Source organism: Monodelphis domestica, chromosome 6, assembly GCF_027887165.1.
Source record: "Monodelphis domestica isolate mMonDom1 chromosome 6, mMonDom1.pri, whole genome shotgun sequence".
NCBI lineage: Eukaryota > Metazoa > Chordata > Mammalia > Didelphimorphia > Didelphidae > Monodelphis > Monodelphis domestica.
The window spans coordinates 125637212-125651917 of record NC_077232.1 but is presented as its reverse complement, the minus strand read 5'-3'; the positions used below and the strand labels follow the sequence as shown (position 1 = coordinate 125651917).

The 14706-nt window shown below is 36.5% G+C and overlaps 1 protein-coding gene across 10 annotated transcripts in view; it reads right to left on the bottom strand.

Annotated features, from left to right (window-relative positions):
- TBC1D1 (TBC1 domain family member 1) overlaps window positions 1–14706 on the bottom strand; it is a 341861-nt gene that overhangs the window by 104465 nt on the left and 222690 nt on the right. For all 10 annotated transcript variants that reach the window (XM_007496571.3, XM_056802524.1, XM_007496573.3 and 7 more), the window contains one exon: window positions 8399–8584. In XM_007496571.3, coding sequence (XP_007496633.1) covers window positions 8399–8584 — 186 coding nt within the window. The remainder of the gene's footprint in view (window positions 1–8398; window positions 8585–14706) is intronic.

Here is a 14706-nt window from a genome sequence, read left to right as displayed (position 1 = left end):
TAGAGGAAATTATCCAGGAAAACTATCCCAAGATCCTAGAACAAGAGGGGAAAGTGGAGATTGAAAGAATCCACAGATCACCCCCTGCATTAATCCCCAACTGACAACACCAAGAAATGTTATAGCCAAATTCAAAAACAATCAGGTGAAAGAACAGGTATTACAAGCTGCCAAGAGGAAGCCATTCAGATACCATGGAAACATGGTGAGGATAACACAGGATCTGTCTGCATCCACACTGAAGGACTGAAAGGCATGGAATACGATATTCTGGAAAGCAAGGGAACTAGGCCTACAGCCAAGAATAAAATACCCATCAAAACTGACTATATTCTTACAGGGGAAAGTATGGTCATTTAACACAACAGAAGAGTTCCAAGCATTCATAAATAAAAGACAAGACCTGAACAGAAAATTTGAAGTTCAACCACAGAACTCAAGAGAATCATCAAAAGGTAATTAAAAAAGAGGGGAAAAATAACAACAACAACAACAAAAATTTTTAAGAGACTCAATAAGTTAAAATGATATGTATCCCTATAAGAAAAGAGGTCATTGGCAACTCTTAAAAACTGTTGCTATCACCTAAGCAGCTAGAAGAACTACACTCAGAGGGAACAGTGACAAACTGTATAGGATGAAAGGACAAGACATAAATAGGTATATAGATATATGCATGCATAAATATATATACATGTGTATGTATATATATATATATATATATACATGACTAAAGCTAAAAAAGAAAAGAGGTTATGACTAAAAGAAATGGGAAAAGAAACAAATGGGGGTAAATTTATATGTCACAAAGAAGCTCATGGCGGGAGGGGAGAGAACATCGATACACTGGAAGGGTAAAGAGGTTGGAGATAGGAAATACTCAACTCTTACGTACTTTGAAACTGACCCAAAGAGGGAAGAACAATCCAATCCATTGGGGAAGAGAATAGATTTGCGCCCTATAGGGGAGTAGAAGGGTAAAAAACAGACTGGTGGGGAGGGAAGCAATACAAGGGAGGGAGAGGGTGTGTGGGGGGAATTTTAAAAAGACTACAGGGGAAAATAAGGGAGGGAATAAGAAGGAAGGGGGGTAGAAAGGGAAGTACAAGGGGGACTGATTTAAAGTAAATCACTGGACTAAAAGGTAGAGCTGAAGAAGAAAGGTTAGAATTAGGGAAGGATATCAAAATGCCAGGGAGTCCACAAATGACAATCATAACTTTGAACATGAATGGGATGAACTCACCCATAAAACATAGACGAATAACAGAATGGATTAGAATCCAAAACCCTACCATATGTTGTCTCCAAGAAACACACATGAGGTGGGTAGACACCCACAAGATCAGAATTAAAGGATGGAGTAAGACCTTCTGGGCCTCAACTGACAGAAAGAAGGCAGGAGTGGCAATCATGATATCTGATAAAGCCAAAGCAAAAATAGACCTGATCAAAAGGGATAGGGAAGGTAATTATATTTTGTTAAAAGGGACTTTAGATAATGAGGAAATATCGCTAATCAACATGTATGCACCAAGTAATATAGCACCCAAATTTCTAATGGAGAAACTAGGAGAATTGAAGGAAGAAATAGACAGTAAAACCATATTAGTGGGAGACTTGAACCAACCATTATCAAATTTAGATAAATCAAATCAAAAAATAAATGAGAAAGAGGTAAAAGAAGTGAATGAAATCTTAGAAAAATTAGAATTAATAGACATATGGAGAAAAATAAATAGGGATAAAAAGGAATACACCTTCTTAGCACCACACGGCACAATCACAAAGATTGACCATACATTAGGTCACAGAAACATGGCACACAAATACAGAAAAGCAAAAATAATAAATGCAGCCTTTTCAGACCACAAGGCAATAAAAATAATGATCAGTAATGGTACATGGAAAACTAAATCAAAAACTAATTGGAAACTAAACAATATGATACTCCAAAATCGTTGAGTTAGAGAAGAAATCATAGAAACAATTAATAATTTCATCGAGGACAATGACAATGGTGAGACATCCTTTCAAACCTTTTGGGATGCAGCCAAAGTGGTAATCAGAGGTAAATTCATATCCCTGAGTGCATATATTAACAAACTAGGGAGAGCAGAGATCAATCAATTGGAAATGCAAATTAAAAAAACTCGAAAGCGATCAAATTAAAACCCCCCAGCAGAAAACCAAACTAGAAATCCTAAAAATTAAGGGAGAAATTAATAAAATCAAAAATGATAGAACTATTGATTTAATAAATAAGACAAGAAGCTGGTACTTTGAAAAAACAAACAAAATAAACAAAGTACTGGTCAATCTAATTAAAAAAAGGAAGGAAGAAAAGCAAATTAACAGCATCAAAATGAAAAGGGGGACATCACCTCTGATGAAGAGGAAATTAAGGCAATCATTAAAAATTACTTTGCCCAATTATATGGCAATAAATACACCAATTTAAGTGATATGGATGAATATATACAAAAATACAAACTGCCTAGACTAACAGAAGAAGAAATAGAATTCTTAAATAATCCCATATCAGAAAATGAAATCCAACAGACCATCAAAGAACTTCCTAGGAAAAAATCCCTAGGGCCTGATGGATTCACCAGTGAATTCTATCAAACATTCAGAGAACAGTTAATCCCAATACTATACAAACTATTTGACATAATAAGCAAAGAGGGAGTTCTACCAAACTCCTTTTATGACACAAACATGGTACTGATTCCAAAACCAGGCAGGTCAAAAAGAGAGAAAGAAAACTATAGACCAATCTCCCTAATGAATATAGATTCAAAAATCTTAAATAGGATACTAGCAAAAAGACTCCAGCAAGTGATCAGAAGGGTCATCCACCATGATCAAGTAGGATTTATACCAGGGATGCAGGGCTGGTTCAATATTAGGAAAACCATCCACATAATTGACCACATCAACAAGCAAACCAACAAGAACCAAATGATTATCACAATAGACGCAGAAAAAGCCTTTGATAAAATACAACACCCATTCCTATTAAAAACACTAGAAAGCATAGGAATAGAAGGGTCATTCCTAAAAATAATAAACAGTAAATATCTAAAACCATCAGCTAATATCATCTGCAATGGGGATAAACTAGATGCATTCCCAATAAGATCAGGAGTGAAACAAGGATGCCCATTATCACCTCTATTATTTGACATTGTACTAGAAACACTAGCAGTAGCAATTAGAGAAGAAAAAGAAACTGAAGGCATCAAAATAGGCAAGGAGGAGACCAAGTTATCACTCTTTGCAGATGACATGATGGTCTACTTAAAGAATCCAAGAGATTCAACCAAAAAGCTAATTGAAATCATCAACAACTTTAGCCAAGTTGCAGGATACAAAATAAACCCACATAAGTCATCAGCTTTTCTATATATCTCCAACACAGCTCAGCAGCAAAAACTAGAAAGAGAAATCCCATTCAAAATCACCTTAGACAAAATAAAATACCTAGGAATCTATCTCCCGAGACAAACACAGGAACTATATGAACACAACTACAAAACACTCTCCCCACACAGTTAAAACTAGATCTAAACAATTGGAAAAACATTAACTGCTCATGGATAGGACGCGCCAATATAATAAAAATGAACATCCTACCCAAACTTATTTATCTATTTTAGTGCCATACCCATGGAACTCCCAAAAAATTTCTTTACTGATTTAGAAAAAACCGTAACAAAGTTCATTTGGTATAACAAAAGATCAAGGATATCCAGGGAAATAATGAAAAAAAAAAACCACAAATGAGGGGGGCCTTGCAGTCCCAGACCTCAAACTATATTACAAAGCAGCAGTCATCAAAACAATTTGGTACTGGCTAAGAGACAGAAAGGAGGATCAGTGGAATAGACTGGGGGCAAGTGACCTCAGCAAGACAGTATACGATAAACCCGAAGATCCCAGGTTCTGGGACAAAAATCCACTATTCGATAAAAACTGCTGGGAAAATTGGAAGACAGTGTGGGAGAGATTAGGAATTGATCAACACCTCCCACCCTACACCAAGATAAATTCAAAATGGGTGAATGACTTAAACATAAAGAAGGAAACCATAAGTAAATTGGGTAAACACAGAATAGTATACATGTCAGACCTTTGGGAGGGGAAAGACTTTAAAACCAAGTAAGACATAGAAAGAATCACAAAATGTAAAATAAATAATCTGGATTACATCAAATTAAAAAGCTTTTGTACAAACAAAACCAATGTAACTAAAATCAGAAGGAAAACAACAAATTGGGAAAAAATCTTCATAAAAACCTCTGACAAAGGTTTAATTACTCAAATTTATAAAGAGCTAAATCAATTGTACAAAAAATCAAGCCATTCCCCAATTGATAAATGGGCAAGGGACATGGATAGGCAGTTTTCAGATAAAGAAATCAAAACTATTAACAAGCACATGAAGAAGTGCTCTAAATCTCTTATAATCAGAGAGATGCAAATCAAAACAACTCTGAGGTATCACCTCACACCTAGCAGATTGGCTAACATGACAGCTATGGAAAGTAATGAATGCTGGAGGGGATGTGGCAAAGTAGGGACATTAATTCATTGCTGGTGGAGTTGTGAACTGATCCAACCATTCTGGAGGGCAATTTGGAACTATGCCCAAAGGGCGACAAAAGAATATCTACCCTTTGACCCAGCCATAGCACTGCTGCGTCTGTACCCCAAAGAGATAATGGACAAAAAGACTTGTACAAAAATATTCATAGCTGCGCTCTTTGTGGTGGCCAAAAACTGGAAAACGAGGGGATGCCCATCAACTGGGGAATGGCTGAACAAATTGTGGTATATGTTGGTGATGGAATACTATTGTGCTAAAAGGAATAATAAAGTGGAGGAGTTCCATGGAGACTGGAACAACCTCCAGGAAGTGATGCAGAGCGAGAGGAGCAGAACCAGGAGAACATTGTACACAGAGACAAACACACTGTGGTATAATCGAACGTAATGGACTTCTCCGTTAGTGGCGGTGTAATGTCCCTGAACAATCTGCAGGGATCTAGGAGAAAAAACACTATCCATAAGCAGAGGACAAACTGTGGGAGTAGAAACACCGAGGAAAAGCAACTGCCTGACTACAGCGGTTGAGGGGACATGACAGAGGAGAGACTCTAAACGAACACTCTAATGCAAATATTAACAACATGGCAATGGGTTCGAATCAAGTACACCTGTGATACCCAGTGGAATCACGCATCGGCTACAGGGTGTGGAAGGGAGGAAAAGAAAATGATCTTTGTCTTTAATGAATAATGCATGGAAATGATCAAATAAAATACTATAAAATTAAAAAAAATTTCAATATTAGTCATGTTGCAACACACATGCACACAAAATAAAGTGAAAAAAGTATGCTTCAATTTGCACTCAGAATTTACCAGTTCTCTCTCTGGAAGATTGTATTTTTTCATCATGGATCTTTTGAAATTGTCTTGATCACTGTATTAATCAGAGTAATTAAATCTTTCACAGTTGATCATTATTAAAATATTGCTGTTATTATATACCATGTTCTCCTGGTTCTGCTTGCTTCACTTTGCATCAGTTCACATAAATCTTCCCAGGTTTTTCTGAGAACATCCCTTTGTCATTTATTATACTAAGAGTATTCTATCCCAATCATATACCACTTGTTCTGCCATTCTCACATCTTCTCAATTTATTGGCTTTTTAAAAATCTTCTAAATAGTATCATTTCTTGAGAGACAGAATGACAAAGTGGTTAGAGAGCAGTCTTCAGAGCCAAACATTGACACAAACTGGCTGTATGATTCTGAGCAAGTTATAGAAACTCTTCTAGACTATAATTTAAAAAGAAAGTTGAATTTGTAGAGGAAGTGTCCTCATCTAGGAGTTCTCTATACTAATGAAACCACAGGCCTAGTACCTGTTCCCTAAAGAATCTTATAACACTCATTCTAGAACTTCTAAGTTGTGTGCTTTTCTTCTTTAGCTTACCAATTCCTGAGGTCTCATTCTGAAATAGGTATCATTCCAGGGGAAAATTTTTTTAAATTCCATGTTACCCCTATATATATAATGATGTACTCATTTGAATTTTACTTGCAAGTTCAAGCCCTGTTCCTACAACATAAAGATGAATGTGTGTCCCATATCACAATGATAAAATGAAAAGAAAACTGAATTTTGGAAAAGGAAAAAAACCAAACCAACCTTGAAAATGGAATACTGCTAAAAAGTCAGCTGAGATGAGCAAATGGTATCAAAAAACCCCAATGCAGGTTAATTATTTCAATACAAAAGAAGAATCAACAAATTGCTTTAGATGACTTTTGGAATCTCTCACCTCTTCCTTCTAGTCTACTCAGCATTCACATTAATTTGAATTACGGTCTACAGTTATTACCCTAATCATTCTAACATTTAGGTAAAGTTCATATCATCACCATTTTATAGCTGCACCCCTTACCTTACATGTCCATCTTTGAAGACAACCTCATCTGGAGGTAAGATTCTACCACTAATTGACCCATAATGAAATTGTCTCAAATCAATGGCAATATGGGGCAAAAATTCATAAGTATCCAATTCCTCCCGGTCTGGTGGCCATGTGTGTCCTTGTAAATAAATGTGTCCTTGTAGTGAAATGGAGGTTATATATTTGGCAGGAGGTTATACATGTGGTAGGAACAGTAATTTTTTTTTTTTATTAAACTGTCTATATGCGGTTAAAAGCCTAACATATTTACAGTAGGTCTTAAAGGCATGTTAGCAGTTGTGTCTAATTTTTAATACTTGTAATATACTACTGTAAAAATAGCCTCCCCCAAATTTCAAATAGCATTTCCATACTTAATGTTATTCAAGCCAGGCCCCAATTTCAGTACCAAAGGATCAGGGCAGTACAAGCAAATTCATTCATCCAGAGGACATTTACTGAGCACTTATTTTGTGTGAAGTACTGTATGGAACCCCAAAACAATAGATTCAATGATATCCTACCTGCTTCCATTAATGCCTGATGTAATGAGAAAAACTGTTTATGGAGAAGAAGGGAAATAAATCTCTTCTTCCTTATACTCGGCTCACTCTAGCTTCCTCACTTCCATATTCATTAAGCCTTTTCCCTTTTGACTTTTGAGAGTCTGAAAGACTTGAGTCCAAGGTGACAGAACAAACCAGAGGCAGAAATGGCTATAGAATCCAGGTCTTCAAATCCACAAGACACAGTGCTAAACAGTATTTCACTGCTTCAAAAATTCAACCCACAAAATGTAATTGCCATTCTTAAAGATACTCAAAAAAATTTGCTGCAATTTCATAAATGTCTTGAATAATAATAGCAGTGCCATTAGAAAAAAGTACACATCCTTGCAAGGTGGCTAAAGAGAAGGAAAACATTCTAATTCTCTTAGATTTATTGGGGAATTACTTTATAATAATAGCTTGGAAGACAGAAGTAAGCAATAACATAATTAAAACATATGAATGATCAACCTGATTCATTCTTTTTAACTAGTGAAATGGAATAGAAAGGCATTTTAATGCCCATATATAATAAGAGTTGATATTTAAAAAGCATTTTATAGTTTGCAAAGCATTTCAAATACATATATTGTTTCATTTAAGCCCTATTACAACCCCATGAAGTGGAAGCTATTATCATACCATTTTTCAGATGGAGAAATCGAGGCTCATAGTTTAAATAACTTGCCAAGAGTTATACAGTTTGTAAGAGTCTAAGAAAAATTTGAACACAGGTCTTCCAGATTCAAAGTACAATGATAAATGAACCTCTCTACCTCCCATTTACATTTTTCTTTAAAGAATATGTGCATAACTGGATAATGTATAACCTAAATTGATAAAATACATGCCTTCAATATGGCATTTATTTTGAATACCAGTTTTTATGAAAGAAGGAATACAAAAGAAGGGATGAGCACCACTTTTAATTCATTGATAAATGAAAATATTACAAGAAAGACTTATAGTAAGCTGAATCAACTTTTATTTCCTGCAGTTTGTATCTTCAGAATTCCTTTTATTATCATAATTAAGCAAAATAAAGCAGAAAATAAAAATATTTATGTTCTGAATCCTACAACAGACCTCTGGGGAAAAAGTACAAACCACTTCCAAATCAAAATTTCTAAGAAAAAATTAATTAAATGGGTACCCAGATTTAAAAAAAAAATTGCTGATAAAAATGCACTGTGGAAACTAAAATAGTTTAGAATTAAAGCATATTGCCAAATAGTCTTATCTAATTTTTATAGGTGTCATTCTTAAGTCTAGTTACAATACTCCAAGTATAAATGGAATTTTGAGGTCTGTTTTCTGAACAAATGAAGAAAGTAAAATGAATGAAAGAAAGGGCCCCAACCTTGCAGTTTCTGGTTCTCCTTCTCCATCCTGAGCAGCAGAATCTGCTGTAGAATTGCTTTCTTCCATAGCTCCCGGAGTTCTCGGGATGTTCGTTTCTTCTCCTCTATCACAGGGCCAAAGGGACCATCTTCACACACTGGCTCCAATGGAGAACGTGGAGGAAGATCTCCCAGATCTGAATAATCTAGAAAAGAAAAAAAAAGGAAATTAAGGATTTTTGTTTTTTAATTTATGTCCGGTGAAGTAATACAAAAAAGCAAAATATCAAGACATCACAGAATCTGTGAGTAGGAGGGGATGCCAGAGGCCATTGAGTTTAGCCTATCCCTGATCAAAAGTGGTCTCAACAAGTGGCCATCCAGCCTCTTCCTGAAGGCCTCCAGCAAAGGGGATCCTACTCCCTCATAAGGCAGTCCAATTCTATACATACTAATATCCTGTAAATGATGTCATTATTCTATTTTTCTAATATCATTTATTATGCAAGATCTACACATTAAAATAGATTATACTTAAAAGGTCACATTCCCAACCTGCAAATTATACAGAAAGTGGCATGCAAGGAGAGTTTTAGGACCTGATAAAAATGCAAATAGCCCAGGGAAACTACTATGTCATTAATCACAGTCTAATAGCATCACCAAAGAATACTCAAATGAATCTGTGATCCTCTCCATGTGAATATTCCCTCCAGCACTGAAGATTCATTAAGCATCCTTGTCGGGCCCCCCCATTCCTCTGGTCTGATTCTTGTTGGGGTCTTTCTATACATTTGCCACAAAGGTGGATGGGGGAGGGGGGACACCTAATCCTATGCACTGAAGTCCTTCCTCAGTTTCTCCAGAAATACTGAAGATGCCAGTAAAGCATAAAGGGTGATCAGTTATCGCTCATGCCCAACACCAGAAGAATATAGTTGTTCTAAAGATGGCCTTATATTCAAAAATAACCTTGGGCTCATTAAAAGCACTGAATTCCCCAAAGGAAAATTTCTTTTCTCTTGTTCAGTTCTTGGTCTAGCTCAATAATCATGTGTGATGTATGTCTAAGATATAGGTACAAATAAATTACATTGTACCAAATGGGCTTCAAAAGAATATTATCAAAGGAACAGAACAAGAGAATGGGCCTAAACCATGTCAGAAAGATATATAACCAGGAGGGAAAAAAAAGATGGATTGGTTATGTGAGAAAACTAAAAACAAAACAAAAACAAACAAAACCCAATACGCTATTCTCAAGTGATCTCAAGACAACTGTCCCAGATGACTGGACGTCTCTCCATTCCCTCCAATTTGGAGAATTTATAGGAGGACATGAACAGTAGTTTTACAGGATGAAAGCAGATGGATGAATTAACATCTACACCATTAAAAGGATAACTCACATTGATGAGACCGTATGTCGATCTCAATGTCCTTGGGAAGGAGCACCTAAGGCTATTTCCAGCTAACCTCTTAAATAATTCTTCAGCAGGGACAGGCATTCAGAATAGAACAGAATGAGTACTGATTTAATGCAAAGGCACCAATGCAAGAGAAAGACCAAGGCACAAGCCTAACCAACCTTGCAATTTCACCTACAGATAGGCCTGGGGGTACTTTTCCTTTACAATCCTGCCAAAAGGGGCTGATTCTCAAATCAATGACCACTTACAGAAAACCTGCAAGGCAACTTCTCTACATCAAAACATTTTCATAAGCAACAAGATGTAATTTGGCACTACCATAAGCAGACACATATTAAGGTAATAAGTACTTAAAATGGCAAACACAGAGTCAAAATCAGATTAAAATGTAATTGGAAGTATTTAACAAGACAAATAAAAATTAAAAAATACCAAAACCACAACACTTTAAGATGAAGTCAAGGGGGCAGCTAGATGTCTCAATGGATAAAAAGCCAGGCTTGGAGAAAGGAAGTCCTGGGCTCAGATTTGACCTCAAACCTGCACTTTGAGGATACCATAGCTGAACAGAAAATGAACTAGAATAGGGGAGACATTTAAGGCAGGGAGACCAAGCAGAAAGATATTGCAGGAGTCTAGGAGTGAGGAGAGGAACACTTACATTAGTGTGATAGCAGTATCAAAGAAGAGAGTGAATTATTAAGAAGAGGTGTCAATAAGGTAAAAGTGATGAGTCTTGGCAATAGATTGGAGTGAGAGGGGTGAGAGTGAGGAGTTGAGGATGACATCCTGGTGATGACATCCCCTCTGGGTGACTGGGAAGATGGTGGTACCCTCAACAGTAACAGGGAAGGATTTGGAGGGAGAGATAATCAGTTCAGTTTGGGACCTGTTCAGTTTAAGATATCTCTCTACAGGACATCCAAGTTTGAGATGTCTAATAGGTAAGAGCAGAAGCAAGTATGGAGATTGGGAGAGATGTTAAGGTTAAGGTTAAGTAGACTGGAGAATCATCAAGCACAAAAATGACAACTGAATCCTTGGGAGCTAAGGAGATCACCTAGTGAAACAGCACTGAAGGAGAAAAGGGCCCAGGGCAGGGCCTGTCAGGACACCCAACATTAATGGGCTTGACTTAACAAGAGTGGTCAAATAGGTAGGAGAACTGGAACAGAATAAAGTCCTAAAAACCTAGATCAAAGATAGTATCAAGGAAAAGAGGGTGAAGGACAGTCTCAAAGAGGCCAAGTAAGACAAGGAGTGAGAAAAGGAGGCTAGAAGTGGCAATGAGGGGTCACTGGTGACTGTGACAATTAAGACAGAGAGAGGGAAAACGTAGAAGCACCTACTGCCAACAGGCTTCTCAAGGAGTTTAGTCCCCCCAAGGAGGAGAGATTGGGACATTAGCAGAGAAAGATGGATAAAGTGAGGGCTCCTTGAGAATGGAGGAGGCATGAGCACATTTGCCAACAGTAAGGAGGCAGCCAGTTGGCAGGGAGAGATTGAAGGTAAGTGAGGGAGGGAGCTGGGGATCTCTGAGGAGACAATCTGATAGAAAAGGGGAAAAAAAGGGATCAGCAATCATCAGAAATTACATAATTTAGGAGGATTCTCAGAGTGGGTTCCAGCTTTTGCTGCTACTGAGCCACCACCTTGGCTTAGCCTCCAAATTACCTAATTTAAAATAAATCTTGTTTGTTTTGTTTAACTTTATAGGAATCTGGTTCCAGAACTAAGATGGGTTTTCATCTGATGCCCTCCTTTAGAGAGGCACTGTAGCTTTTTTATACTTATTTTAGCATTTTTTCCCCTTATCTTGGCCATTGGGACATACACTGCTGGACACAATACAGATCTGAGTAACGTGCTGCTTTATCTCATACTGGAAGTATTTACACTCCCACTGGTTTGCAAGAGATTCTAATTTCAACAAAGTAATTTTTGTAAGATGTCCTGGTAGATTTGGCAGGCATTCCAGAACACTGGCTATTGGTTTATTATTTAGAGTAACATTTTAACATGCTTTCATGTTTATGTAAGGAGAACTTGGGAATTGGTCCAGCTAATATAGATAACCCAGTTTAAGACTTGCATGAAGTTGACTTTAGGAATAACTCTCATGCAGTGATTCCAAATAAGATTCAGGCTCACCTAACCTTTCCTCATTTCTCTCTTCATGTAGGGCAATTCGTCTTTCCGTTTTAACAATGATTTCTTCTCCTTAGTGTCTGATACGCCCATATTAGTCTGTTACTTTTAGATTTTGAAAACTAATAAAGAAAACAGCTAAAACAGATAGGATTCTAGGTATGTAAGTAGTTGGGTTGTTAGATTCACTTACCTTTTTGTCATCTCTACTGAAGCTTCTGGCTAGATTGCTAAAACAAACTCCAACTTATAGCTAAACAGGACACTCAAAAGAAATATTTAAATATTATGGCTTCTTCCAAATATATTACTGTTAATGGAAATAAATCTCATACCCCAAATCAAGTAACCTTGCAAACTTTAAGTGTTCATTATTGTCATGATTATTATTGTTCTTGTTTGGTGCAAACAGTAAGGTCACTTACAAGGAGAAAATATCTAACATCACAGCCTTCCTCTTTCACTATGAACTTTCCTGCAGCCCTCTCTATCTCTAAACACAGTAATCCTCTGCCTTTTCTCTTAATATCTCTCCTTCCTTGGGTCAAACAGTATCAAAATGAAAATGCTATTGGTAATGCCTAGTATTTCGTTTTCCACAAATTATAAAGGATTCCCTCATTTTGATCAGGTTAATCTAGACATAGGTTACCAAAGGAAACCAAAGTTTCATACACACACAGCCCCAAGTTTTATAGGGCAACAATTATTGGTTGCAATGATATTCAGAATTATAATGATTTAACTCACACAGTCTCTGTGGAAATAACTTTGTATTTACTTGGGGGGGGAGGGTCTTATGGTGTATTCCCCTCATAGAAGGTAAACTTGATGGTGTGGAATGAAAGATCTCTCTTGCTTTTTAGAAATATTAAGAAAACATTTTTAAAGTATCCTACTCTTACATCTTTTGATTAGCCTGAAAGAGAAATCTTTGTAAGTCTCTATTTACTTACCAATTTCTTAACAATCTCCTATCCCTTTCTCATCGATGAATTCAAGAAGGACTCTGTCTTTGATTTAAGAATGATGATCTGACTAGGGCAAGGACAAGAGGTGCTTGACTGATCCACCTGAGGGGATTAGGGCATTAATCAGAGGGAGGAAGTCCCTTTCATTGCTTTAGGATGGGATAAGGAGAATCCTTGAAAGCAGTGATCACAGAAAGATTGAGTAGTTTTCAAAAACAAATCCTCTAAATGCTGTCTGAAAAATTTAGGGACTGCTATGCTTTCTGATGAAGCAAAATGTTAATCCTGGATTGTGCAACTATGTTTTATCATACTGTAAAATTTCCCTTGTTCAAGAATCCTATGAAGAAGTTATTTCAAAATTATCTTGCATTAAGAATGAGAGAACCCTATTGGTTTGCATATTTTTCTCTCAAGCAGAACAATGTTTTGAGTATAGAATAATGATAAATTAATTTTTAAGATATCTAGGGGCAGACTTGTATCTTCGACACATGGTACAGCATTTATAGTTTTCCTTCAAATACTATTTGTTTCCTTAAATATCTCTAGTGTCTATTTTCAGTCTATATTTCAGTCTATATTCAGAAATATATTTCATATACACATCATAGACACTTACTTTTTGTCAAACTGAACTAAATGATGCTAATTTATACATTTTCATTGCTTTTATTAATAACTTATCAGTTATGTAATAGTGTTGCTGGTCATGTTTTGTCTGTATTTATAATATTTCACCACCTACTGGGAGAAACAGATTTGGAGTAATATTTATGATTCTACTAATCTTCTAGAGATTTGGGGCTCTACTTTTTTCCCCACTGATATAATATGTGACTGAGACAAGCACAAGAGTTTCTCCAGTGCCTCCATAAGATAAAAAAAGTTGGAGAAGAGCAAATGTAAAATTTAGCTGCATGTGCTTCTGTAATCTAGTACTTATTTTTTCACACAGATTTGTGATTTTAATGATATAAAGGGCTCCAGCCTACGAAGGCTTCTTACCAATGCAGATTGGCACCTTGAAACTTAGACTATTTCAGAGTTGCCTAGGACAGTGAGCATAAGTAATGTGCCCGGGGTCATATAGCTATGAGTATGTCTGAGGTGGAACTTGAATCTAGATCTCCCTGGCTTTCAGTCCAATTCTTTCTCCATGATGACACCCAGCCTCTCATATAATACATGTGTATACATTGTAGGTAGTACCAGAGCTGGAGTCAGGAAGACTTCTCTTTTTAAGTTCAAATCCAGCCTCTGACACTTACTAGCAATGTGACCTTGAGCAAGTCACTTAATCCTGTTTGTTTTGGTTTCCTTCTCTGTAAAATAAACTGGAAAAATAAATGGCAAGCCATTCCAGCCTCTGAGCCAAGAAAATCCCAAAATGGGATCAAGAAGAGTTGTATATGACTGAAATGACTAGACCACAACAATAACATATATTATAAATACTCATTCATGGAAAAATAAAATGGATATTTCCTAGAACAAACAATAAATCTGCAAGTATTTGTCAAGTGACAAAATGTGTTCCAATACTATACAAGTGACTTGAAGAATGGTTTTTTTGCTTTTGATTCACTAACAGAGAAAAATACCCCAAATGGTTCTGGCTAGTTTACTACCTGGACTCATTCTGACAGACCAATAGAGGTCATTAAGGATGCAGAAAGACACAATGGCCTAAGAGCTGGGCAGGAAATTGAGTGACCTTGGTTTCTGTTTCTAGCATTGTATGGCACTCTAGGCAACTATCCTCTTCTAGGAAAATAT